This window comes from Balaenoptera musculus, chromosome 12 (assembly GCF_009873245.2).
Source record: "Balaenoptera musculus isolate JJ_BM4_2016_0621 chromosome 12, mBalMus1.pri.v3, whole genome shotgun sequence".
Lineage (NCBI taxonomy): Eukaryota > Metazoa > Chordata > Mammalia > Artiodactyla > Balaenopteridae > Balaenoptera > Balaenoptera musculus.
The window spans coordinates 18,695,789-18,721,380 of NC_045796.1; the positions used below are offsets into that span (position 1 = coordinate 18,695,789).

Here is a 25,592-nt window from a genome sequence, read left to right on the forward strand (position 1 = left end):
AAAATCCTAAAATGGCAATTCTTCCAAAATTAACTTACAAATTTAATGTAATTAGAATTCCAACAGCTTTTCTTAGATGTGGACAAAATGACCTTAAAGTTCACATGGTGGGCTCAATGCCTATGAACAGCTAACAAAACTAAAAAAGGAGATTGACTTCCAGAAGGACAAAGTGTGACCTCCTTGAACTCGCTCACTTACTAAAATTGAAACACTAGCAAGACAATTAATCACTTCAGAACTCTGCAAATTAACTGAAGCCACAAAATGAGCGTTAACATTATCTACTCAACGGAAATGACCAAACCTTGGTAAGACAAGGGGGACTGGGATGTTTTGACAAGGGCTATTCCTATTCCCTTTGTTCCCTGGCTCCGTGGCCCAGTACCATGAAAAGGCAATAGCATCATCAGCCAACAGAGAGGACCGAAGTTTATCTGCAGTTGCATTAAAACCAGATCCCCTAGAGGGCAGTCAGTACTTTGTCCCAGTCTGCAGCTCCCTGAAAAACTCTACTCCCAAGGCGTTGTGGGGATTTCACTTGACAGAGCAGACATCAGCTCCGGGAGACAAAAAGCCCTGCCTCCAGGGCATCACAGAAAAAATAGCAATCTGCTGGCGATATCACAGCTGCCTAAGGCTGTGGTTTTAGTTGAGGCAAATAAGATCCTGGGCAGGAGTTTTTAAAAAATCCTGAAGAACTGGACATATACTCTAGGGATCTAAAAGGCTGTATACATGTGCAAGGCAGTGTGCATGCCCAGGAAAGAACTAGGAAAGGAAAAGGCCCCAGTCATTCATCTCTGGCCAACTCTAAGACTCTGGGCAAACAGGAAGTTAAAAAAAAAGAAAGTAAAATGAGCTATAATACCACTGCTGGCAGGAACAATGGAAGAGAGGTACTTATACGTGGCTGGTAAAAATGCGAAGGATACAGTCTTTTTGAAAAGCAGTTTGAGAACATTTATGAAAAATAGAAATATGTAAAACTAGTAAATTTCGAGGAGTAGTAATTCTACTCATAAGCATTTATTCCACAGAAACAAAAGGACCAATTCCTATCGAATACGTACAGAAAGGTAAAGGCAGCACAATCTGCAGTGATCAGAAACTGAAAATAAAGTTAATGCCCATCAATTTGGCATGGCTGAATAAACTGTGAAAAACTGTGAGACAAACAATTGGCTGACACACTACCATTAAAATGAAGGAATTAGGGCTATGCCAGATGACATGGAGAGATTTTCCTCAAGTACAGTGGATTAAGAAAAGTGAGGGGGCTTCCCTGTTGGCGCAGTGGTTAAGAATCTGCCTACCAATGCAAGGGACATGGGTTCGAGCCCTGGTCCGGAAAGATCCCACATGCCGTGGAGCAACTAAGCCCGTGTGCCACAACTACTGAGCCTGAGCTCTAGAGCCTGCAAGCCACAACTACTGAGCCCACGTGCCACAACTACTGAAGCCTGTGTGCCTAGAGCCTGTGCTCCTCAACAAGAGAAGCCCCGACAATGAGAAGCCCGTGCACCGCAACGAAGAGTAGCCCCCGCTCACCGCAACTAGAGAAAGCCCGCACACAGCAACGAAGACCCAACACAGCCATAAATAAATAAATAAATACATTTATTAAAAAAAAAAAAAAAAGAAAAGTGAGATGCAAAAGAGACTAATATAATTCTATTTTTGTAAAACAATGACCAAAAAATCTCATATGTTTGTATATGTGTGTGTAAATACATATGATTTTAGAAATGCATATATTTTGGAAGAACACCTGTAAGGCTTTTGACATAGCTTACCTGGTGGGGCAGGAAAGGGGACTGGGCTGCTAATGCCGGGGAACGTTTAGGGAGAAGAGGCTGGTACGCTACGATCCCGTATCATCATATGTGTATGTGTATGAAAAAAAACTATCATTCTTTTTTGTCACCGCCTCTTTGGTTTCATGGTTAGGAAGTTCTTCCCCACACAAATATCATTACAATTTTTTTTTTTTGCTTTTTCTTGTAATTGCTTTATAGTTTCATTTACTACATTTATTTTCTGAAGTATATTTTGATATAGGGAAGGTATTTTTTCTTTAATAATTTCGGCACTATTTGTGTAGCTCTATTGAGCTATAATTGCCAGACAATAAAGTGCAAGTATTTAAAGTGTACAATGTGACGAGTTGTGATACAGGTATGCACCTGCCAGCCTTATTACTGAACCATCAGAGCTTCCCCCACTGATATGAAATGGCACTTTTATTACATTAAATTTTTATAAATACACACCATTCAACTGGTATTAGAACATCTAATTCTGCCTTTAGATCCCAGGGAAACATCTCTTCACCTCTTTATGCAGAAAATGATGACGCAACGGAATCTTGAACCTCTGACATCCTAACTTACAAGAACCAACAAGTCACTAGTGATAGAGTTAAGTAGAACACCAGATCAAGGGACAGGAAAGGACTGCCAGGGGAGAAGACTGGTTTCTTGAGGTGGGAGAGAGAATTGGGGAAATCAGAAAGGTATGGAAAAAAGGAGGCTTAAATCTGAAAGCTAGTCCCTCATGCTGTACAAGGAACAAAGTAAGAATTTCAACCTCTATTTCAATCTGTTCAGAGATGTATGACCTTTCAGTCAGGAATTTAAATGTTTGCTCTGAAGAAGACCAGATACATAAAACCTGGCCAGGTACAAAATTCTTAACTTTTGTCTTGCTCAATAGTCTTTTGGTATTGCTCTACTGTGTCCAGCATTTAAACTTAAAGTTTAAAGCCGGTCTGATTTTTACTTCTTTATAAATAAACTTTTTGTCCACCCCATGCAAGGATGCTAAGAGAGTAGTTTCATTATCTCTATAAATTAAAAATGTTAGTTTTTATAGTGATTTTTCATGAATCTTGCTTGGAAATTAGTGAGTCCTTCTGATTTGCATACTCTGATCTTTTTTTCAACTCAGGTTTTTAAAATTATGCCACTGATTATTGCTTATGTTCCTGAAAGGTTTATTCATCTGTAATCCTAGACTAACCATTTTCTAAATCAAATCAAGTAATAAGGCACTAGCTAAGATTTTATAAAGCACATATAACTAAACATTTAGAGCATCACTGGATTTCACCACTAAGTGTCATTTTACTTCTTAACTGCTATGCCACCTCAGTAGAAAAGTTTGTGCTTACTCTTTCAACTACCTGTGAACTACTTTGATAAATCATTGAAAAGATCTGGTTAAATATAAAACTCAACTTAATAAATCACATAAACCTCCATGTAACATGTGATTTCTTCTTGTCTCTTACTATGCCCTGCTTCCCATCCCCCAAAATTACCCAGCCACAATCAACAAAGTCCTATTGATTCTAATTCCAGAATTTTATTATGTATGTCCATTTCTTCTCATTAGCAGTCACAATTGACATCTTCATTATTTACTGTTGACAACAGCTTCCTAATTGACCTCCCTCTTCTGCTCCCAGATCATCTGATGCAAAACCATCAAAGCAGTATTTCCAAATATAAATTTTATATTTCTCACTATAACATCATTTCCTAGGTCTCCATCATGAAGTCCAAACTCTTTAGCATACTACAATGTATATTTTTGCCTCTGTATGCAGTTCTGTCTTAGTTTCCTGCTACTCGCCCAAAGGAATTTTAAACATTGGTCATATTAAACTATTAGCAGTTTTCCAAGAATACCCTGCTTTTGATTATGTCTTTGCACCTTCTGACTAAAATAACCTTGCTCTGCTCTTCGCTATCTTATAACACCCAAATATAAGAACTAGGGAAAACTCTGTAATGGACTACATTAAAGAACTGCTGTATGGATTTGTTACTTATTGAATGTTTTATGCTTCAGGTAAATCTTAAAAGTAGATTAATAGAAATTTTTAATATGTCACATCCTTAAAATATTACATTAAGTTACCTTTACTTATGTGAACTTTGAATTTATCTTTCCTTCAGCAACGCTTAACAGAACAGAAGTTCTCTAATCCTGGGTTATTCTTTGATAAATGGATTGATTGTACTGATGAATAAGCTCCACGAACTAAATCTTAAAATGTCATTTCCTATAATGGATACCTATTGATTTTGACTATCTACCATCTCCATTTCCTCTGAGAATAATCTGACTTTGGTGAACATGACAAAAGCAGAAAAATCTCACTCTGCAACACATCACACGCACATACCCAGGGTTACATGGGAGATCCTCTGGGGCCCTGGGTCAGCAAATCACTTAACCATGATGACTGCTTCAGGGTAAGTACCTGAGCCATGCCAGGACTACCAAAGTTCTTCCCTCCTAAAAAATGAAAGCCTATCTGCCATAGGAGAGAAACAAGCCAAAAGAGAGAGAGAGGGAAGTAGAGCTTACCCACTAGGCTTACCATACAGACATACAGAATTTACAGCCCACCAAGATGAAATGACTTTGCAGTGTCAATAGATGGTACAAATCCTGCTTAATTTCCACACAATCATAAAACTTTACACCTTAAAAATCACCTTGTTCAATCCTTTCACTTTACATACGATTAAACGAAGTCCCAGAAAACAGTAATTATCTCTACAAAGTATTTCACAGACAGCAGAGCTAGAATTACATTCCAGATTGTCTGACTGCCAGGGAAATGTTCTTTGATATTCATAAAAACTAGATTAAAGGGAGATATCACTTTTTGTTTGTTTTGGTCAAAAATCATCTGTTGAGTAATTTCAGACACCCAAATAGAGACTTTCTGAAAAAATATGACTATCAACCATCTTGATATGCATAAAATTATACAACTTTATATCAGAAAATTACCTTAAATGAATTCAAATTATTCTCCTTTCTTGGCCATTTTATCATCATTATCTAGATAACTGCTATGCCCCACAGAATAAGAGTCCACTATCAAACAGCTTTAGCAATGAATGATGCCACCAGAGGGTAAACTGAACATAGCTACCAAATCTGGGGAACTGTCTTATAATTAAATTATAATTCAAGCACCAGGCCGTCATTTCTCAAAGTGTATTCCACAGAACCCTAGACAACCACAAGATGTTCTGTGAACAAAAGATGCTAAAGTCAAATAAGTTTGGGAAAAGCTACATAAAATAAATTAACATATAAACCAACATAAATAATAAATATACAGTTGATCCTTGAACAACATGTGTTTGAGCTGCATGGGCCCACTTATGTGCAAATTTTTTTCAGTAGTAAATACTAGACTACTACAGATGTAGAACCACAGACACCAAGGGCTGACTTTAGGTCATATGAAGATTTTCTGCTAGGCAGCGGTGAGCACCTCAACACCCTGTGCTTTTCAAGGGTCAATCGTATAAATGTATGTATACATGTGTATACGTACCTTCCCTCTTAGAAATTCATAGTGTACGTTAAAGATTAAGAAGTCTTGTAGTGAAGAAAATGTTCAATTTTAATTCAGCATTTCTAAAACTTCTTTGATCATAACATACCTTTTCACCAAATAACTCATTAACACAGGAAAAATTAGCATCGTGAAATACATTTTGGGGAACACTAATCTAAAAATCTTTTGGTCCTATCCTACCAAGTAAATAAGATATCCAAGTTTATATTTACTATAATCACATATGTATATAGCATGTCAGTTTCCAGGTACTTTCACTTACATTTTGCTTATTTGTTCCAAGGTGTAGAATGGTGCCTATCACATAGTAGAACCAATATTTGTTGAATGAATAAATAAAAGTACAGTCAGTTCCAATCAATTATCAAGGTAGGGCTTCCCTGGTGGCGCAGTGGTTGAGAATCCGCCTGCCAATGCAGGGTTCGCGCCCTGGTCTGGGAAGATCCCACATACCGCGGAGCAACTAGGCCCATGAGCCACAACTACTGAGCCTGCGCGTCTGGAGCCTGTGCTCCGCAACAAGAGAGGCCGCGACACTGAGAGGCCCGCGCACCGCGATGAAGAGTGGCCCCCACTTGCCGCAACTGGAGAAAGCCCTCGCACAGAAACGAAGACCCAACACAGCCATAAATAAATAAATAAATAAAAATTAAAAAAAAAATTATCAAGGTAACGCTTATTAATTTTTTTTAAGAATAAGATATACTTAACCACTACCTTACATGGTTTAGATATGAAAAAAACCCAAGATTTACCGTAACTGTTAGAAAGTAAGAGCAAGAGACCACAACACAAGATAGTAATGAAAAAAAGCCCTAAATTTCAATCCATCAAAGCAGATATTTAGTATACCAAAAATTGCACACCACAAATATGGTATATGTATATATGGAATATGTGATACCTTGTTACTGTATGAAAAACACATTTTTGTGCTTTAATGTATAAAAATGCACTTAGTTTTGCCACTGAACTCAACTATCAGCATAAATTTAACTTTGGCAGGTATCTACCACATGACTGTTGCTGAAAATAATTCATATTTTATAAAGAAACAGTACTTCTGATGATCTACATTTTTAGGCTGCTATACTGTGCCAACAAATGCCATCCAACTTCCTAACATCTGCCACAGCAAAAAATGTACTTTTACATTTTGTTTGGATTCTAATTTTGAAAAAAACTTATTATATCAAATATTCTTTGTCTTGTTTGAAAAAAGTAATTTTAACTAGTTACCATTTTTTGCTAAGATATTACAAACCCTGTAGAAATCTATTTATGCTACTTCTAAAAGTCTGCTCTCAAGGTCTTAAGTTTTTAGTATAAAAAAAGTATCAAGATTAAATAGAAAATCACCATTTGGTAACCAATAAGTAATCCATCCAAGAAACAACAACAGATACTAAAACCAGAGGGTAAAAATTTGATGAGGAACGGTATGTTTACAGAGTCTCAAATATTTCCTTCAAATCAAAACACTTACTGATTACAAGAACAAATCAAAAACACTTATTAATTTCAAAAGGAAAAAATAACGTTATAATGGAGAGACCTAGTAGACAGAAGCTTAATCAAGGGATCAGAGTATGAGACATCACTAGGACAAATCAAACATAAGCTCCACCTGAGGCTGCAAAAAGAACACATCAATCCTTTTGGGATATTCCTGCTGAAAATGTACAACATGAATCTAAACATGAAAAAACATCAGACAAAACCAAATGGAGACACATTCTATAAAATAACTGACTTGTAATGTTCAAAATTTATCAGTTAGGAAAGTCAAGAAAAGGCTCAAGAACAGTTCCAGTTTGAATGAGACTAAAGAAACATGACAACTAAATCTATCCTGCATATAGACCCTTTTGATAAATGGCAAAACTTGGTGATATAAGAGAATGTCTTTGTAAGAAACAAATACTGAAATATTTCGGGATGATTGGGCAATATGTTGAAAACTTACTCTCAAATGGTCTGAAAGAAAAAAACCTCTTTGTACTAGACTTACAAAAAAAGATAAAAACTTAGATAAACTTAAAACTTTAAAACCAATATTACATATTTCTACCATCTTCAATATTATTTTTATTTCCTTCTGGATTTGAAATTAAAGGTCTTGAAACTACTCATCTACTGTTTTGGTTTTCTGAATTCCTAGGTTCCAGTGGGGTTGGGAGATGCTAAAATGTATGGGAATACTCAGGAGTACCACAAAGATTAGGGACTTAGGCACTAACAGAAGGAAGAACAAACATACATTAGGGAAAACTGGAACCTACTATCAAAAGGGCTATCCTGGAGGCACACATAAATAGACCTGTAGCAAATTTAAAATAAGTGCTTTTCCAGAAGATGACTGCTACCAAAAAGCAGTGGTAAAATATATTACAATATGTGGCTAAAAGAATTGTTATTTTTACCGGAAAACAAACAAGTCTAAAAATGCATATTGCTACAGAAAGATAAGTTTTTAATTTGATTGTTTATTTTCTACATTGTAATAATTCAGAATGTACCAATTTTTTTAAAAAAAGTGGGCATTCATATTTTAAAGCAAACGATGAAACATTAGCAATAACTACAAAAGTACTCTTTTAGTATGCTACCAATTTAAAAAACAGTTCCTTTTATTTCCCTAAATTTGCTGGTTAAGAATCTCTTAGGGTAGAATTGGGAGAATGCAGATTAATAAAGAAATACAAATTCCTAGGCCTCATCCAAAATTCAAACAAGGTCTTCATAATGTGTTCATAAGCACCCTAATAAAACCTTCATGGAGGTTCTGTATATATTACTTGTACAGAAAAAAGTTAACAAAGCAGGCTTGAGACCGCTATCCCTAGAAAGGTCAGCTTGCAAGATTAGCTCTCTTGGTTGGCAACTGGTAACTTGCCTTTCAAGACAGCTTCCACCATTCCAAGACTGATAAGGGTGGCACACTATGCTATATTAACTATACAAACAATATGGTTTATGACCAATCTCTGCTTTCCTTCTGAGCATCTAAAATTTTGATACATGCTAAAGCAGAGGGTACCTGCGGACTGACATCAATACAAACTATGGACTTCTGGGCTCAGGTGAGCTTCGCTGGTAGATAACGTGTCACACATGTGGTAATAACTCATTGCTAGAGGAATTAAGCACGTCCTGCGTGACTCCACTGGGAGAAGACTGTTGGAAGCTTGAACCTGGCTTCCTCCAGACTTCACCCCATGTGCCTTTTCCCTGTGCTGATTTGGCTTTGCATCCTTTTGCTGAGTCCTATGAGTCTTCCTAGCGAATCAAACTTGGGGTCATTTTGGGGACTCTGAAAACAATACTTTAATGTATAAAATCACCTTCTTAGAGTTCCAAGTGTTTCAGTACATATTATATATACATTAGCAACTTGCAACTGATAACTTTAAGATGACAACAGTTTAAAGTAAGTCCTATATCACTCACAAAATTATCTACTTTTTGGACTACTGGAGAAAAGAATACTCAGAAGATTACGTAACTTCATTTTCTCAAAGCTCATATTTGCAATTTCAACCGCAAATATAGTTATTTGAGATTTTATTTACCTGGTTGTTACAAATTATTTCTATATGTATAAATATTTAAAATTCAAAATGAAAGAAAACCCATCCGTATCATCAAAAACAAACAAACAAATCCAAATGCAAACTCAAAACAGTTTACTGTCCATCACAATTTAGGTAGTATTTAAAAGGGATACATTCTTACCATGTGGAGTTATCGTCTGTACAGGCTTAGCAGGGGATCTCACATTCCATATAGTCAAAGTGCCATCTGAATGACTGCAAATAAATTGTTTTCCTTCATGATGCCAAGCAACAGAGTGGATAGCCTATAGAAGAGGGGTAAAGAATTCCATTTTTAAAATCAAAATTTTATTTAAACACCAAGTTATTCATAATTAATTTTTCATTTTAAACTTTTTCTTATTTCCCAACCTAACGTCAATAATGTTAAATTTCCATAACTTAGTCCTCCTGTCATTATGAGATTTAATTTGGTTCTGACACTATTTTAATGTTTTTTACTTTATTTACTCCTTAAGTGAGCATAAGGATAATATGATAGTGATATATGTATTACTGACAAGTTCAGGAAAACAAAATGTATTCTTACAGTTTCTTAGAATAAACAAAAACTAAACATAAATTACCAAGCAATTATAATCAATATTCCATTGGAAAAACTAGTTGCATTGACAGATGAGAACAAATTTTAGAAATTAACTAAAATTTTAGAATTTTTAGACAAAAATGTACATTTGGAATTAAGGTCAATTAAAAATATCTCAGAGTGAGCTTTAAGACGGGTTACCCATTTCTCACAGTAATTATTAAGGTGACTTTTAAAATCTGAAATTTATTTTATATGTCTGAGCCACTTAAAAACTATCTGAAAAATATTTTTTAAGTTTTAAACTTTTAAATTTATTTAAAATTTATTTATTTATTTAAAAAATTTAAAATTTTTATAAAATTTTTAAAGGTTACTTTCCATTCACAGTTATTACAAAATATTGGCTATATTCCCTGTGTTGTACAACGTTATGCAATACATCCTTCAGCCTATCTTACACCCAACAGTTTATGCCTCCCACTCCCTGATCCCTAGATTGCCCCTCCCCCACCTCCCCACTGGTAACCAGTAGTTTGTTCTCTATTATCTGTGAGTCTGCTTCTTATTTGTTATATTCACTAGTTTGCTGTATCTTTTAGATGCCACATATAAGTGATATCATACAGTATTTGTCTTTCTCTGTCTGACTCATTTCACTTAGCATAATGTCCTCAAAGTCTATCCATGTTGCTGCAAATGACAAAATTCCATTCTTTTTTATGGCTGAGTAGTATTCCATTGTATATATACACCATATTTTCTTTATCCATTTATTTGTTGATGGGCACTTTGGTTGCTTCCATATCTTGGCAATTGCTATGAACATTGGGGTGCATGTATCTTTTAAGGAAACAATCCCATTTACCATTATATCAAAAAGAATAAAATACCTAGGAATAAACCTACCTAAGGAGGCAAAACATCTGTATTATGAAAACTATAAGATGCTGATGAAAGAAATTGAAGATGACACAAACAAATAAAAAGATATACTGTGTTCTTGAACTGGAGGAATCAATATTGTTAAAATGACCATACTACACAAGGCAATCTACAGATTCAATGCAATCCCTATCAAAATACCAATGGCATTTTTCATAGAACTAGAACAAATAATTTTAAAATTTATATGGAAACACAGAAGACCTTGAACAGCCAAAATGATCTTGAGAAAGAAGAACAGAGCTGGAGGAATCAGACTCCCTGACTTCAGACTATCCTACAAAGCTACAGTCATCAAAACAGTATGGTACTGGCACAAAACAGACACATAGCTCAATGAAACTGGATAGAGAGCCTAGAAATAAATCCATGCACTTATGGTCGATTAATCTATGAAAAAGGAGGCAAGAATGTACAATGGAGAAAAGACAGTCTCTTCAGTAAGTGATGCTGGGAAAACTGGACAGCTACATGTATGGTTTGGCCAACCCAATAAAAGAATGAAATTAGAACATTCTCTAACACCATATACAAAAATAAATTCAAAATGGATTAAAGATCTAAATGAAAGACTGGATACTATAAAACTCCTCGAGGAAAACATAATCATAATACTCTTCGACATGAACTGCAGCAATATTTTGTTTGGATCCGTCTCCTAAAGTAAAGGAAATAAAAGCAAAAATACACAAATGGGACCTAATTCAACTTAAGGTTTTTCCACAGCAAAGGAAACCATCGACAAAATGAAAAGACAACCTACTGAATGTGAGAAAAATATCTGCAAATGATATGACTGGTAAGGGATTAATATCCCACATATTTAAACAGCTCATACAACTCAACATCAAAGAAACAAACAACCCAATTAAAAAATGGGCAGAACTGAATAGACATTCTTCCATAGAGGAAATGGAGATGGCCAACAGGCACATGAAAAGATGCTCAACGTCGTTAATCATCAAGGAAACGCAAATCAAAACTACAATGAGATATCACCTCACACCGGTCAGAATGGCTATCATCAACAGAACACAAATAACAAATGTTGGCGAGGATGTGGAGAAAAGGGAACCTTCATACACTGTCGGTGGGAATGTAAATTGGTGCAGCCACTGTGAAAAACAGTATGGAGGTTTCTCAAAAACCTAAAAACAGAGTTACCATATGATCCAGCAATTCCACTCCTGGGTATATATCGGAAAAAAACAAAAACATTAATTCGAAAAGATACATGCACCCCAATGTTCATGAAAAATATTTTTATATGACCAAAGTTTGTTACCTTTCAATTTTTTGTTCTGATATTATTTAAATTTTGTCTGTAAAAAATTTTAAAAATCACTCTCCTACGTTCTCTTTAAATTACTTCTTTTCTATTCAAGTTGATACAATTCTTGTTCTTAATGGTCAACAGACTCTAGAAGCTATCCTACTAGAATGTCTTGAACTGCCGAGTGCAGCACAAAAACCATGTAACTGGAAGTTAAGAGTTTCCCTTACATACAAAGTCATCATTTAGTATCATCATTCAATGTCCATTTATTTGGGTTCCTCATATGCTTATAAATTTAAGTTAAATAAAATAATTTAATGTTTATGGATCACATTTTAAAATTTAAATGATGATAGACAATCAGCTGTATTTTTATTTATTTATTTATTTTTATTTTTGGCTGGGTTGGGTCATTGTTGCTGCACATGGGCTTTCTCTCTAGTTGCGGCAACAGGGGGCTACTCTTCATTGTGGTGCATGGGCTTCTCATTGTGATGGCTTCTCTTTGTTGTGGAGCATGGGCTATAGGCACAAGGGCTTCAGTAGCTGTGGCACGTGGGGCTCAGTAATTGTGGCTCACAGGCTCTAGAGCTCAGGCTCAGTAGTTGTGGCACACGGGCTTAGTTGCTCCGTGGCATGTGGGATCTTCCCAGACCAGGGCTCGAACCCGTGTCCCCTGCATTGGCAGGCAGATTCTTAACCACCATGCCACCAGGGAAGTCCCTCAGTTGTATTTTTAAATGCCAATATTTAATACAATGTTTTAGGGTCAAAGTATCTCTAACAAAATTCTATATAAAATCTTAAAACAGTAATAAACTTATTCCAAAATATACACATGACATTCCATAAACTCAATGTTAGAATAAGCAATTTCTGGGACTTCCCTGATGGTGCAGTGGTTAAGAATCCACCTGTCAATGCAGGGGACATGAGTTCAATCCCTGGTCCGGGAAGATCCCACACGCTGCGGAGCAACTAAGCCCATGCACCACAACTACTGAGCCTGCGCTCTAGAGCCTGTGAGCCACAACTACTGAGCCTGCATGCCACAACTACTGAAGCCTGCACACCTAGAGCCTGTGCTCCGCAACAAGAGAAGCCACTGCAATGAGAAGCCCGCGCACTGCAACAAAGAATAGCCCCTGCTCACTGCAACTAGAGAAAGCCCGCACATAGCAATGAAGACCCAAGACAGCCATAAATAAATAAATAAATTTATTTATTTGTTAAAAAAAATTAAAATAAGCAATTTCTTAGTCGCCTTAATAGATGAAATTATTTCTGTAAACTATAAGTAGTGTTAAGAAGCTATACACAAAGCTATTTAAATATATTTTTTTAAAAGTGATAAAAGAAATACAAGAGAGGTTTAGTGTTATCTGGAACTTATAAATAAAAACATTCTAATCTTATCATATATAAAAATGTGTAACATATACATAAGTATATATTACATAGAGAGAACTAATATTTCTACTTTGCTAAAGAAAACAATATACATCCTTGTTTAAAAGTACTTTTTATTTTTAAGATATTAAATTATTAAGCATTCCAAAAATAAATACTAGCTAATTACAAAGACCAATAGCTCATAATTTTTTGGATAACAGAGAGAAACAAGTAACAGAAAATACCCTACAAAAAGAAATAACCAAATGTGAACTTTTAAATGCAACAAACATGCACAACTTTTTCCATTATTTCTGCAATGTTTAAAGTACAAATACAACTTGATAAAAGACTTCTTTTTTCCTAATAGTCTAATACCATTACCTGTAATACTACATATGTGCTACCCAAGTATATATATATGTAAACATATAAATATCAATAATAAATTTATATATAGTAAACTTTATGCTACAGTAATGTATATACTATGTAAGTATAGTAAGTATAGTGTAAATATATGTATACTGTGTAGTTGACCGTTGAACAACACGGGTTTGAATCGTGCAGGTCCACTTACATGCAGGCTTTTAATAGTAAATATTACAATGCTGCAAAATATGTGGTTGGTTGAATCCACGCTTGTGGAACCATGGATATGGAGGAATGGAGTATATGGAGGGCTGACTCTAAGGTATATGTGGAGTTTCAACCTGGTGGCAGGTTGGTGCCCCTAACCAGCACTGTTCAAGGATCAACTGTGTATTAATATTTACTAAGTTTTATGATTTTGCATCTCTGTTCATTAGTCTGTAGTTTTCTTGTAATTTCTTTGTCTGGTTAGTATGAAGATAATGCTGTTTTCACAGGATGAGTTGGGAAGTGTGTCCTCCTCTTATATTTTTGGGAAGTATTTGGGTATAATGGGCATTATTTGCTAAAATTCACCAGTGAGCCTTCTAAGCCTGGAATTTTCTTTGAGGGAAATATATACATTAAAAATTCAATTTCTGTAGTAAATATAGAGTCACTCAGGTTAACTATTTCTTCTAGAGTGAGCTTTGGTACTTTCAAGGAATTTGCTGTCGCTGAAGGAATTTGTCCATTTCTTCTAAGTTGCTGAATTTAAGCTGTACATATATCCTTAATGCTCTCTTTGTATTCTTGTAGAAATTAAAGTGATATCCCCTTTCTCTTACCTGGTATGGGTAATTTGTGTCTTTTTCTCTTTTTTCTTATACCTCTGGCTGTTTATCAATTTTACTGATCTTCATAAAATACAGATTTAATTTTTTCCTGTTATTTATTTCATTAATTTTTGTTCTTTATTATTTCAATTCTTCAGCTTACTCTGGATTTAACGTGCTCTTCTTGTTTCTTGTGGAGGAAGCTGAGGCCATTGATTTGAGACTTTTCTTGCTTCCTAATACAAGCATTTAATGCTATAGTGAATGCTTTAGCAGCATTTCATAGACTCAGTGTCATATTTTTATATTTTTTTCAGTTCAAAATACTTCCTCATTTCCCTTTTATTTCTTCTTTGACCCATGCGTCATTTAAAAGTTATACTGCTTACTTTCAAATATTCATAGATTTTTCACCTACCTTTTTATTATTGATTTCTAATTTAATTCCATTAGAGTGAGAGAACATTTTTTATGATTTCAATCTTTAAAAATTTAAAAAAACTGATTTTATGGTGCAAAATATGGTCTGTCTTGATGAATGTTCTGTGTGTATTTGAAAAGAATGTGTATTTTGTAGTTAAGTGGAGTGCTCTGATACCTACTTTGCGAATGCTGATACAGCCATTTCAGCTGTCTTTTCATTAGTGCTAACATTACTGTTTCCTAAAACATCTGTGTCTTTATATTTAAAGTGGGTTTCTTACAGACAGCATATAGATGGATCTTGCTTTTTAATCCAATTTGACTATCTCTGCCTTTTAACTGGGGTATTCAAGCCATTTACATTTAATATGATTGTTGATACAGTTGCATTTAAATCTATCATCTTGCTATTTTTTTTTCCTGTTTCTCCCATCTATTCTTTGCTTCCTTTTTCCTTTACTTCTGCCTTCCTTTGGATTGAAAAAAATTTTTAATTCATTTTATTTCCTTTTTGGCTTACTTATTTGGGTTATTGTTGTTGTTGCTTTGATGTTCCCTTTAGAATTTGCAATATATGTCTTTACCTTATCAGAATCCACTTTCAAGTAATATTACATCACTTTAGGTACAGTAAAATAACCCGATTATTCCTTATTAACCAACAATATTCGGTCTCCTGACCTTTGTGTTGTTATTATCTGTATTTTAGTTCTATGTATGTCATAAACCCTACAATGCATTTTTATTACGTTTGGTTTGAATCATTAATTATCCCTTAAAAAAAAAGGCTTTTATATCTACCTACATATCTGCCATTGTGGTATCCTTCATTCCTTTGAGTAGATCCAAATTTCCATCTGATATCATTTACCTTCTGCATGAAGGACTTCTTTTAACATGTCTTGTAGTGAAAATCTGCAAATGATGAATTCTTTGAGTTTTTATGTGTGTAAAAGTGTTTATTTTACCTTTGTTTTTGAAAAGATATTTTTGCTGGATATAATTCTAGGTTGACAATTTTTTTCTTTCAGAACTGTAAAGGTATTATTCAACTGTGTTCTGGCTTGCGTTGTTTCTAAGGAAACCATCTGCTATCATTTTAATCTCTGCTCTTCGGTATTTAATGTATTTAATTGTCCTCCACCTCCCCACCCTCTGGTTGCTTTTAAGATTTTCTGTATCACTAGGTTCTACTTTTAAGCAACTGAAATATGACGTGCTTTTGTGTAGTTTTCTTCATGTTTCTTCTGCTTTGAGTTCATTGAACTTCTAAGATATCTGTATATTCTAGAAGTTTATAGGGTTTAAAGTCGTCATCAAATTTGGGAAACTTTGGGTCATTAGTTCTTCAAATATGTTTTCTGTCCACATGCTCCCTTCTGAGACTCCTACTACACATATATTAGTCTTCTTGAAGTTGTACCACAGTTCACTGATGTTCTGCTCATTCTTTGCTCATCTTTCATATTGAGTAATTTCTACTGCTATGTGTCTTCAAGTTAATCAAGCTTTTCTTCTGCAATATCAAATCTTCTGGTAAACCCATCCAGAGAAAATTTTCATCTTAGACATTTTTCATCTCTAGAAATTACACTTGTGTTTCTGAAGTCTTGCATGTCTTTCCTCAACATTTTCGTGCTTTCATTTACCTTTTAGAGCATATGGAGTCTGTTTAATATTTGTTTTAGTATCCTGGTCTACTAATTACACCATCAGTATCATTTCTGAGTCTGTTTCTATTGACTGCATTTTATTCTCCTTTTGCATTATATTTCCTGCTTCTTTGCATGCCTCATAGATTTTTATCTGGATGCTAATCATTGTGAAATTTATGATGGGTTGTTATACACTTTTAAAGATTTTTGAGCCTTTTTTTCTGGGATGCAGTTAAAAATACTGCTTGGAAACAGCTTAGACTTTTTAAGGCTTGCTTTTAAGCTCTGTTAGGCTAGCTGAGCCAGCCTGTAATGCAGGGCTAGTTTGGCCCCACTACTGAGGCAGTACCTTTCTGAGTACTCTTCCTGATACCCTGTCCACTACAAGCTTTCTCCATTCTGCTGGGAATGTGAACTACTCTCAGTCCTCTGTGTGCTATGAGAATTGTTCTACCTACTCCTTTCCAGTGGATCTTTTCCAAGCCTCACACCCATGCAGTAATCAGTATTCAGCTGAAGACGCAGGGTGAAGGGCTCCTTGCGAACTTTTAAAACTATCTCTAGGCAGTTCTCTACTCTCTGTTACCTTGTCTTATAAGCTATGGATACCTTCCCCAATTTCCCAACTCTGTCTCCTCAACTCAGGGAGACTGCTGGGCTTATTAACCTAGGTTCCCCCCTTTCCCTTTCATGGGCTGAGACCTGGAAGATCTCTCCAGGCCATAAGCTAAGGCAATTGAAGGGCTCACCTTGTTTCCCCTCTCTAAGGAATCCCTGTTCTACACTACCTGCTAATTTCTAAAAACTGTTCTTTCATGTATTTTTCCAGTGTATTTAAGGTGAGATGGTAAATTCCCTGTGACTCCATAGTGGCTAAAGCCAAGATAACTATTTAAATGACAAAAGCAAAACAAAAAAAAGTCAATTTTTAAAATGTGCTTTCATTTTGACATAGGAAACAGCTCTACAGGCCAAAGCTTCCAGAGAAATGACAAGAACTCTTTATTAAAAATATGCTTTTAAAATAACTTCAAGATCTTGATTGGTGAACCACAGAATACTTACTAACTAAAAAGCTTTAAATACAAAAAGTATACAGCTATGAAAGCAAAGGAAATTCTTTTAGTCAAGCTTACAAAGATAATACGAAGACATTTACGAAGTATTCCAAGTATTGCTACAGTTGCTCAGGGTAGTCTGCTTGAGTAACTGAAAGCTTCAATATAAACACATGACATATTTCTCAAAAACAAACAAACAAAACCACTTACACATTTCCTAGATCTATTCACTAAATTGGAAATTGTGAACACTCCTGGTACCCAAATTATGGTCACCAGATACCATTTCACACTGAAAGAAGCCAGTTTCATGGAAAAAGATATTCTAAATTTGGGACAGAAATATACAAGATTAATAGGTATACTTTGTTATAACAGATGGCAAGGAAGCTATCCAAGAGTATTATCACCAGAGGACTCGGGAAACAACTGGAAGAGATTCACTGACCAAAGAAAGGACAATTTGAAAATCAATAAGGATAATAACTTCAGTGTACTAAAGCATATGAAATATGTTTAAATCTTTGAGTACATAGTGAAACAGAAAACAAGAACAAATTACCCATCATTAAGATTACTAGAGAACAACCCCTTTAGAGTAAATACTGAAATAAAAAGAAAGAATCAAGCATTTATCCTGCCTTTCCTATCTGAACTGTCCTACTATATAACCAAAAGAGTAGACAAGAAGTTTCTCTTTACTGAAGTGTCCCAGATAACAGATAGAGAAGGAATTATAAAATTAGAACTTCCCTATTTTGCAACAACTACGCACTAATAGATCTAGGCCTTGAACATCACTGGCTGCTAATATCACAAACAGACACTAATATTCAACCTGGTAGAAGAACATCAGCATCATCTATGAAATGGTCTTGCTAAAAATGCAAAAAATTAAACTAAATATGATCATGCTTCAGTAAACCATCCAATTTATAGGAAATCTGAGGGCAAAAAAAGACATCTTTTTTTTTAAAAAAAAATCAATCAATCACAGTCTTTATATGGATCCTAAAGCAAGCAAACTATAAATATTTACAGTATACTATCACTTGTATAAAATTTAAAAATAGCATACTTTTATTAATTTGTTTGTAAATGCAGAAAATATCTCTGGAAGAATACATGAGAAACTAACATTGGGATGTGAGGTAAGGGAACTGGATGGCCAAATGACAGGAGTTGCAGAGATTTTTTTTTCTATCTTTTGACCTATTTTAATATATTATTTCATATATATACAAAAACTGTGCGTTATTGCAATTAAAAAGTTTGCCTAAAAAAATCACTAATTAAGTTCTTAGAGAAGCCGTTCAGAGCTAGAGAAATGACAACAGCTTTTGATTAGCAAAAATAATGTTACTACCTCATCGTAGGTGTATCTGTAGTCTGCTTTCTTTGATTTGAGGTCCCATAACACTACTGTTCCAGATTCAAAGCCAATCAAAAGCTGTAATAAAAGAAAATGCCACATTACCTAGGAATGACATAAATCATATGAAACATTTATTTGCTGATGATAAAGATAATTATTATCATTCATATGCTTCAGGTATGAAATTAAAATGTAATTAAACATCTGCACTGCTAATTACTAATCACATGGATGACATATGGGAATACTGCATTGCATATTTATATGCCTTTGATCATTAGGGATTCAACATATATCATACAACTGATTATTGAAAATGAAAACAGTACCATTTTGAAGTCCAGAGGGTATACTTTCATTAATTAATATAAGTTACTAATAAAAATTAACATTTTCATGTGCTTTAAAGTTTACAGACTTTTCTAATTTAACACATTATCAGGCAATCTCATTTACTCTATACATCTTACTCTATACATCTCGTTTACTTATACATTTACTCTTTACATCTCTATATTGATTAGTTCCAAATTATATCTAGCCTAGACCTCTCTCATGAGATTCAGACTTATAATTCCAGTGGCCACATGTTCACATATTTATTCCACAAGAACCTCAAAATAAATGTGTCCAAAAGCGAATTCATTATTTTCTTCCCTACCCTCCTTTTCTGGTATTCCCTATTGCAGTGTCTCTCTCAGCATTCTTTTTTTTTTAATATTCATTAAGTCGCTCAGGCAAAAACCTTGGAGTCATCCTTAACTCTAGTCTCTCCCTTACCAGGTAAAATCATCAAGTAATTTAAAAAGTACACTCTAAATATCTCTCTAATTTACTTTCCTCCACCTCCAATACCTCTCTCTTGGTTCAAGATACAAAAATCCCTTCTCTAGTCTCTGGTCTCTCTGACTCTCCAGTCTTGGCCCTTTTTTTAACCCATTCCATATTGTAGCTAGGGTGATAGTTCTAAAATGCAAATCTGATCATGTAATGTAAGCTTTTTGTTTAAAACTTTTTAATGCCTTACCATTATTTTTAGATCAAGTCCAAACTGAATAATCTGACCTACAAGATACATCATGGTCTGGCCTCTGCTCACCTCCCCAGCTTCAGCCTTTTCCACATCCCTCTTACCCAATACATTCCAGTATATCTTTCAGGTCATGCTCTCTCCTACCTTTACGCCTTTGCCCATGCTGTCATCCTAACTGGGCCACTCCATTCGAATGTCATCCTTTTTGCTTGACTAATCCTACTAATCCTTCATGTCATTTTAGCTATCACTTCTTCCTGAAAGTCTTCCTTGACCTACCAAATGTAAGTCAATGTCCTTCCTATGTGCTCCAACAGCAACCTATACATTTTTTAACCTGAAGGGTCACTAGACAATAAAATAATGTCTTTTTCCTTATCTGAATTCTCTTGCAAACTGTAACACTGTTCTATTTAAGCAAGAACTGGTTTTACCTTGTTTACTACTATACCTCTAACATAAGACAGAGAGCCTGATATGTTGTAGGTACTTAATACATTTTTTGTGAATGAATAAGTTCCGGAATGAAATGCATGTTCTTGCCTCACAAACCGTCTACTGTTTACCACCTCCTGCACTGGCATTTTCCAAATCTCAGTATTCCCCCTGCTTGAAACCTTCTCCCTTTTTAATTCACTTTTATTCACTTTTAAGCATTTAGTGTTGTTTCCTTGGGTAAGCCTACTCAGTTCCTCTGGACAGATGGAGATGCTTCTTCTCCTACACTAGTAAATGCATTTTCATCTATATGTCTCTAATATCTAATATACTGCCTAATGCATAGTAGCTATTAAATAAATATTTGTTTAATAAATACATGAAAAGGGACTTCCCTGGTGGCCCAGTGGTTAAGACTCCACGCTCCCAGTGCAGGGGGCCTGGGTTCGATCCCTGGTCAGGGAACTAGATCCCACACACATGCCGCAACTAAGAGTTTGCATGCCACAACTAAGGAGCCCGCCTGCTGACCCAGCGCAACCAAATAAATAAACAAATTTTAAAAAAAAACAAAAAACATGAATGATTGGTAGCTAGCCAATAATTGTTCAAGTAATCTGGAGATATGAACAAATTTGGGGGCAGACCCAGTAACTTTAACTAAATCGCAACTTAGTGGATTTCAGACTACGGGGACATTTGGAAGACCCAGTCATTGAAACTAACAAAATAGATTTTCCCACCTTGGTAGGAAGTACACTTAATTTTCCTAACATAAACTCTTCTTTCTTCGGCAATCTGAAATACATACTCTTTCTGGAAAAAAAAAACAAAACTGGTATTTGTTTCCTTTACCTTTTTCTATTCCTTCTAAATATCTTGGACATGTATATGGCATTTTCTGATGGGGGCAGTAAGAGAGGAACTTAAGGAATAAGCAAAGAGATGGAAAAATATAAAATTTAAGAATTGCTATATAGTATAAACAATACTGGATTGCTCAGGACACAGGTAACTTAAGCTCTAGCCTTAGATCTGCCACTTAGTAGCTATGTAACTTTAAAAAAATAATTTTACCCATCCAGATCTTAATAACATAAGAGGGTTAAAGTAAACTTTAACCCCTCTAGCCAGCTGTATCTTCCTAAGAATGTTAGAAATCTGTGCCAACAAGTTAAACTTTAATCCCTACAATCTCCTAAATATTAAAAAATAGAAGAACTAACTGAAGGATGTGGTACTTATAAATAGAAAATTGCACAACTAAGGTGCTAATAAATTTGGAAGTGAGAGAAAGCATTTTATGTTAGGATTATCAGGAAAGGTATCATGAAAGATATGTGTTTAATCTGAGTCTCAAGATGTGAGTAGGAATTCAGCAGAGAAAGAACAGTGGGAAAGAATTCCAAACAGAGGGACTTATATAAGTAAGGCATGGAGGTAGTAAAGAGCAGCTCACATTTGGGCAACAGTAACTATTTGCTTCAGCATAGCATTCAGCTAAAGATGTTCTCAAAGATAATGAAACCTAGGGCTATGTTTTAAGGAAACATTGTTTTGTTTGTTAGATACTGCAGAACCACTGAAAGCTTTTGAACAGGAGAGCAATAAGATTAAAATGGCACTCTAGGAAGATTGATCTGGAAATGACTCAAGAATGGGTTGGAAAAAAAAAAAAAGAATGGGTTGGAATGCCTTGAACTGCAGTGGTCGTAAAGAGACTGAATAGAAAAGACACTGCAATGGAAGGACTGAAATGATTTACTGACTGATACAACGTAGAAGAAAGGGAAGTTTTCAATTCTTCCACCAGCTCTCCCACCCAAAGACTGGCTTTTAGACAATTATCTTATACCAAAAATAAGTAAGTAAAGTGAAGATATAGGTTACTGTAACTTGCTTCATGTAGTTTCTCTCAAACCATACAATTGTATGATATAAGCTGGCTCTAAACAGTACCGCTATTCTTTTGTTTTCCCAGTGTTAACAGAACAGTGTTAACACAACATATAGGCTCCACCACTCTCACTAACTGAGAAAAGGAAAAACCTGAATAAACTTCACAAAATCCAGAACTTTCATTTCACTGATTTCTGATAGTGATTAACTTTCTAGTATTGATGCAGACTAATTTTCATGAAATTTTATAAGTAGAAAAAATATCATTAAATAGAACTACTGAGAGATTGGTTTGAATTAGGAAGTAACAGATTCATGGAAAAGGAAATTTTATTATTTTTCAGTGTACTAATGAACGTAAATTAACAATAGCTAGGTAATGACTGCATGAAACTGGTTTCAAGTATAAAAAAATTAAATATTATTAAAAAAAAAATCTCTATTGATCTGAGCTATTTATGGAGAAAAATTTAGGGGAGAGAGATACAGAGACAACTCTAACATAAGGTGTTATGTGATAAGTGCTATAAAAATTGTTTAACTAGTGTAAAAAAGAATTCAAAACCAAAAGAAAATGGTTTTTGTCAGGATTATCAGAAAATAAGGGGAATTATTCTAAATAAGCCAAAAACAAGTTAACAACCTTTAACTGTACTTATTAAATTTTACTTGTTTTAGAGTTCTTCTTTAAAATGTAAATATTTTAATTTTCACTTGTTCTTCATAATGCATAAATAAGCAATTAAGTATATATGACATACAACCTTTGTTATCAGTCTCAACTTTGCAGAGTAAGTGTAGTTCTGGAATAGTATGCATATTTAAAAAATACAAAATTCATGCATTTAAGTAATAAACATATATATTTTAAAAAACTACCTTTCCTTCATCCATTGGATTATCACTTATATGGACGATAGGTCCTGGGTGAGATTTAGATGACCTAAAAGAAAAAAAGTTAAGATGTTTTTTCTCAGTTAAAAATTGCAATACAATTACATATTCATTACAATAAGAATAATGAATGGAAAACAAAGATATATTTACAAAGGTTGAAAACATTTCAGCAAGTGATCAGTAACAGATGTACAGTTCTCAATATGGATCAAAAGAGGAATCAGGAAAAATAGTGACTCTCACATTGATATAAGTCAGCAAAATTTAAAATTATGTACACTTTCTGTATAGGAAAGAATCTTCAATTTTGTATTTTAGCACAGAAAATTTATTCTCATGGTAGAATTCTCAAAGTTAATATTTTAAAATAAAGCAGCATCTAAAATATTGCTATCTTTATTTTACTCAATTCTAGCCTCCAGTTGGGGCATCTCATCTAGTTCCACAGTTCATACCAAAAATAAGAAAAATTCCATTATGGCTTTTAAAAAAATCAACAAAATAATGCCACCAATATTTGCTCAGAGAAAAAAGAAGTCATACAGATAAGAATGTAGCTGAACTGATGCCTACAGAGTAGAAATAAGCAGAAATAACCCATTCATAAACTCTAAGAGTTGAGAGACCAGTCCACTTCATTGAGAGCCACTTGTGAAACCACAAAGACAACTGCACCAGGCCTCCCCGCTATATGCTGTGATCAACTCAAAGAACAGACCTAGAAAACCTTGTACCAATGGACTGAGAAATAAAAATGTTCCGATAAAGGAAGGAAAACCAAACTTAATACACCATTACAGCTGCAACAACACATTACTTAGGAGATACGCCACAAATTCATCCTTATGTCAAATTCTGTGGAATGCAACAATACGGAACTATTTGTTTAAAAACAAGAAGAAATGTTGAAAATGAACCTTGCCAATATCCTTAAATTCTGATTTTTATGTCTAAATAATATAAGAAAAAAATTAGAGAAAGAGATAAGATTCTAAGACAGTGAAAAGTTAGCACTAAAGATCCTTAGGGCCCCATAGCACAACCCAGTTTTTGTTGTCATTACTGTTAAATAAAAGCAATCATTACCATATCAAAACTAAGGAAAATTAACTGTCAAATTAATTCTGCAATGTTACACTATAAACATTTACATTATATTTGGTGATTACTAAAACATAGCAAGTAGTGGTTTAGATCAGAGTTTTCTAAACATTGGTGGCAACTCGTTAGTGGGTCATGAAATCAATTTAGTGGGGCATGACCAAGCATTTGAAAGAAAAATAATTAGATGATAAATGAACAGAAAAAAATCTGGAATGCTTTTCACCTAATAAGAATAATGGTTTTATTAAACTTGTGCTATAGCTTATACATATGTGAACATATTTATATATAATACATATATGTATCTATATAGATATATGTAAAGCATTTAAATTTTCAAACTGCCAATGGGGCAATACTTGCAAAAGGCTAATAAATCTGTATTTAATATTAAAAATTTAATTCTATATTTACTAATTAGCTATTACATAATATTATCATATATGGTACTGATAGTTTCAGATATGGAATATTTGCTCAAACTCACAGTTCAATAGCTTTGTTCCACATAATGACGTAGCCTGAGAGTGTGAAGGACTCCACATTGACAATATGTATATTACCTCGTTCAGTGCCCACATAGAGCCACTTACTCTGGAAAGGCAGATGGCAAAACGTAACCCTGCAAGAGAAAATATATCCAAAAAGGAAATCAGAAAAATATTTGGTAAACTTTATTAACTGTATTAGAGGGTTAATAATGACATATACAATTCAGCAAAAGCAAAAAAGATAACAACCATCAGATTTATCAACTCACTGTAGTTAATATACAATTATGCTAATTCAACTTTACTGTCAAATATAAGTCCTTACAGTAAATAGACAGCATAACCTGATAGAAAGAAGATGAGTTTTGACATTAGTATGTGTTTCAAATCTGGCTATGTCATCCACTGTGTTACTTCAGACATATGACAAATTTAACATTTAAAGCCACAAAGTGAGTCCAACACATCACCCCTCGATACTACTGTATTTCTCAGAAGTTATTAAACACACTAACCCATCTCGGTACCTGTGCTTACTATTCCTTCTACGCAAAATGCTCCTCCTGCTCATATTCTTCTGTTCAAGATTCAGTTAAAATACCACCTTCATTCAAATTGATATCCCAACACTTTTGTATCTCTATCAGGCTTGCCTTGTAAGAGAGTCTACCTTCCTCACTAACTTGTAAGCCTTTGGAAGGGCTAAGATCCTCTGTACTTAGGCTTAGACAATGATATTGGAATATACTCAAAACTGTCCTTCTAAGTCCTGATGATATAAAAGTCCTTCATTGACACATTATAATAATTTACATGCATGTATTAAACTTTATAATCATTCCAACAATTTCTAACATTTTCTATATAAGCTCAGTTGATAACAAGGT

The 25,592-nt window shown here is 34.4% G+C and overlaps 1 protein-coding gene across 4 annotated transcripts in view; it reads right to left on the reverse strand.

Moving 5' to 3' along the window:
- The window catches only part of STXBP5 (syntaxin binding protein 5), a 167,646-nt gene that overhangs the window by 90,714 nt on the left and 51,340 nt on the right, over nt 1-25,592 (reverse strand). For all 4 annotated transcript variants that reach the window (XM_036871184.1, XM_036871186.1, XM_036871185.1 and 1 more), the window contains exons 5-8: nt 24,702-24,836; nt 23,093-23,156; nt 18,835-18,918; nt 9,125-9,248 (exon numbers count right to left, since the gene is read on the reverse strand). In XM_036871184.1, the coding sequence (XP_036727079.1) occupies nt 9,125-9,248; nt 18,835-18,918; nt 23,093-23,156; nt 24,702-24,836 (407 nt within the window). The remainder of the gene's footprint in view (nt 1-9,124; nt 9,249-18,834; nt 18,919-23,092; nt 23,157-24,701; nt 24,837-25,592) is intronic.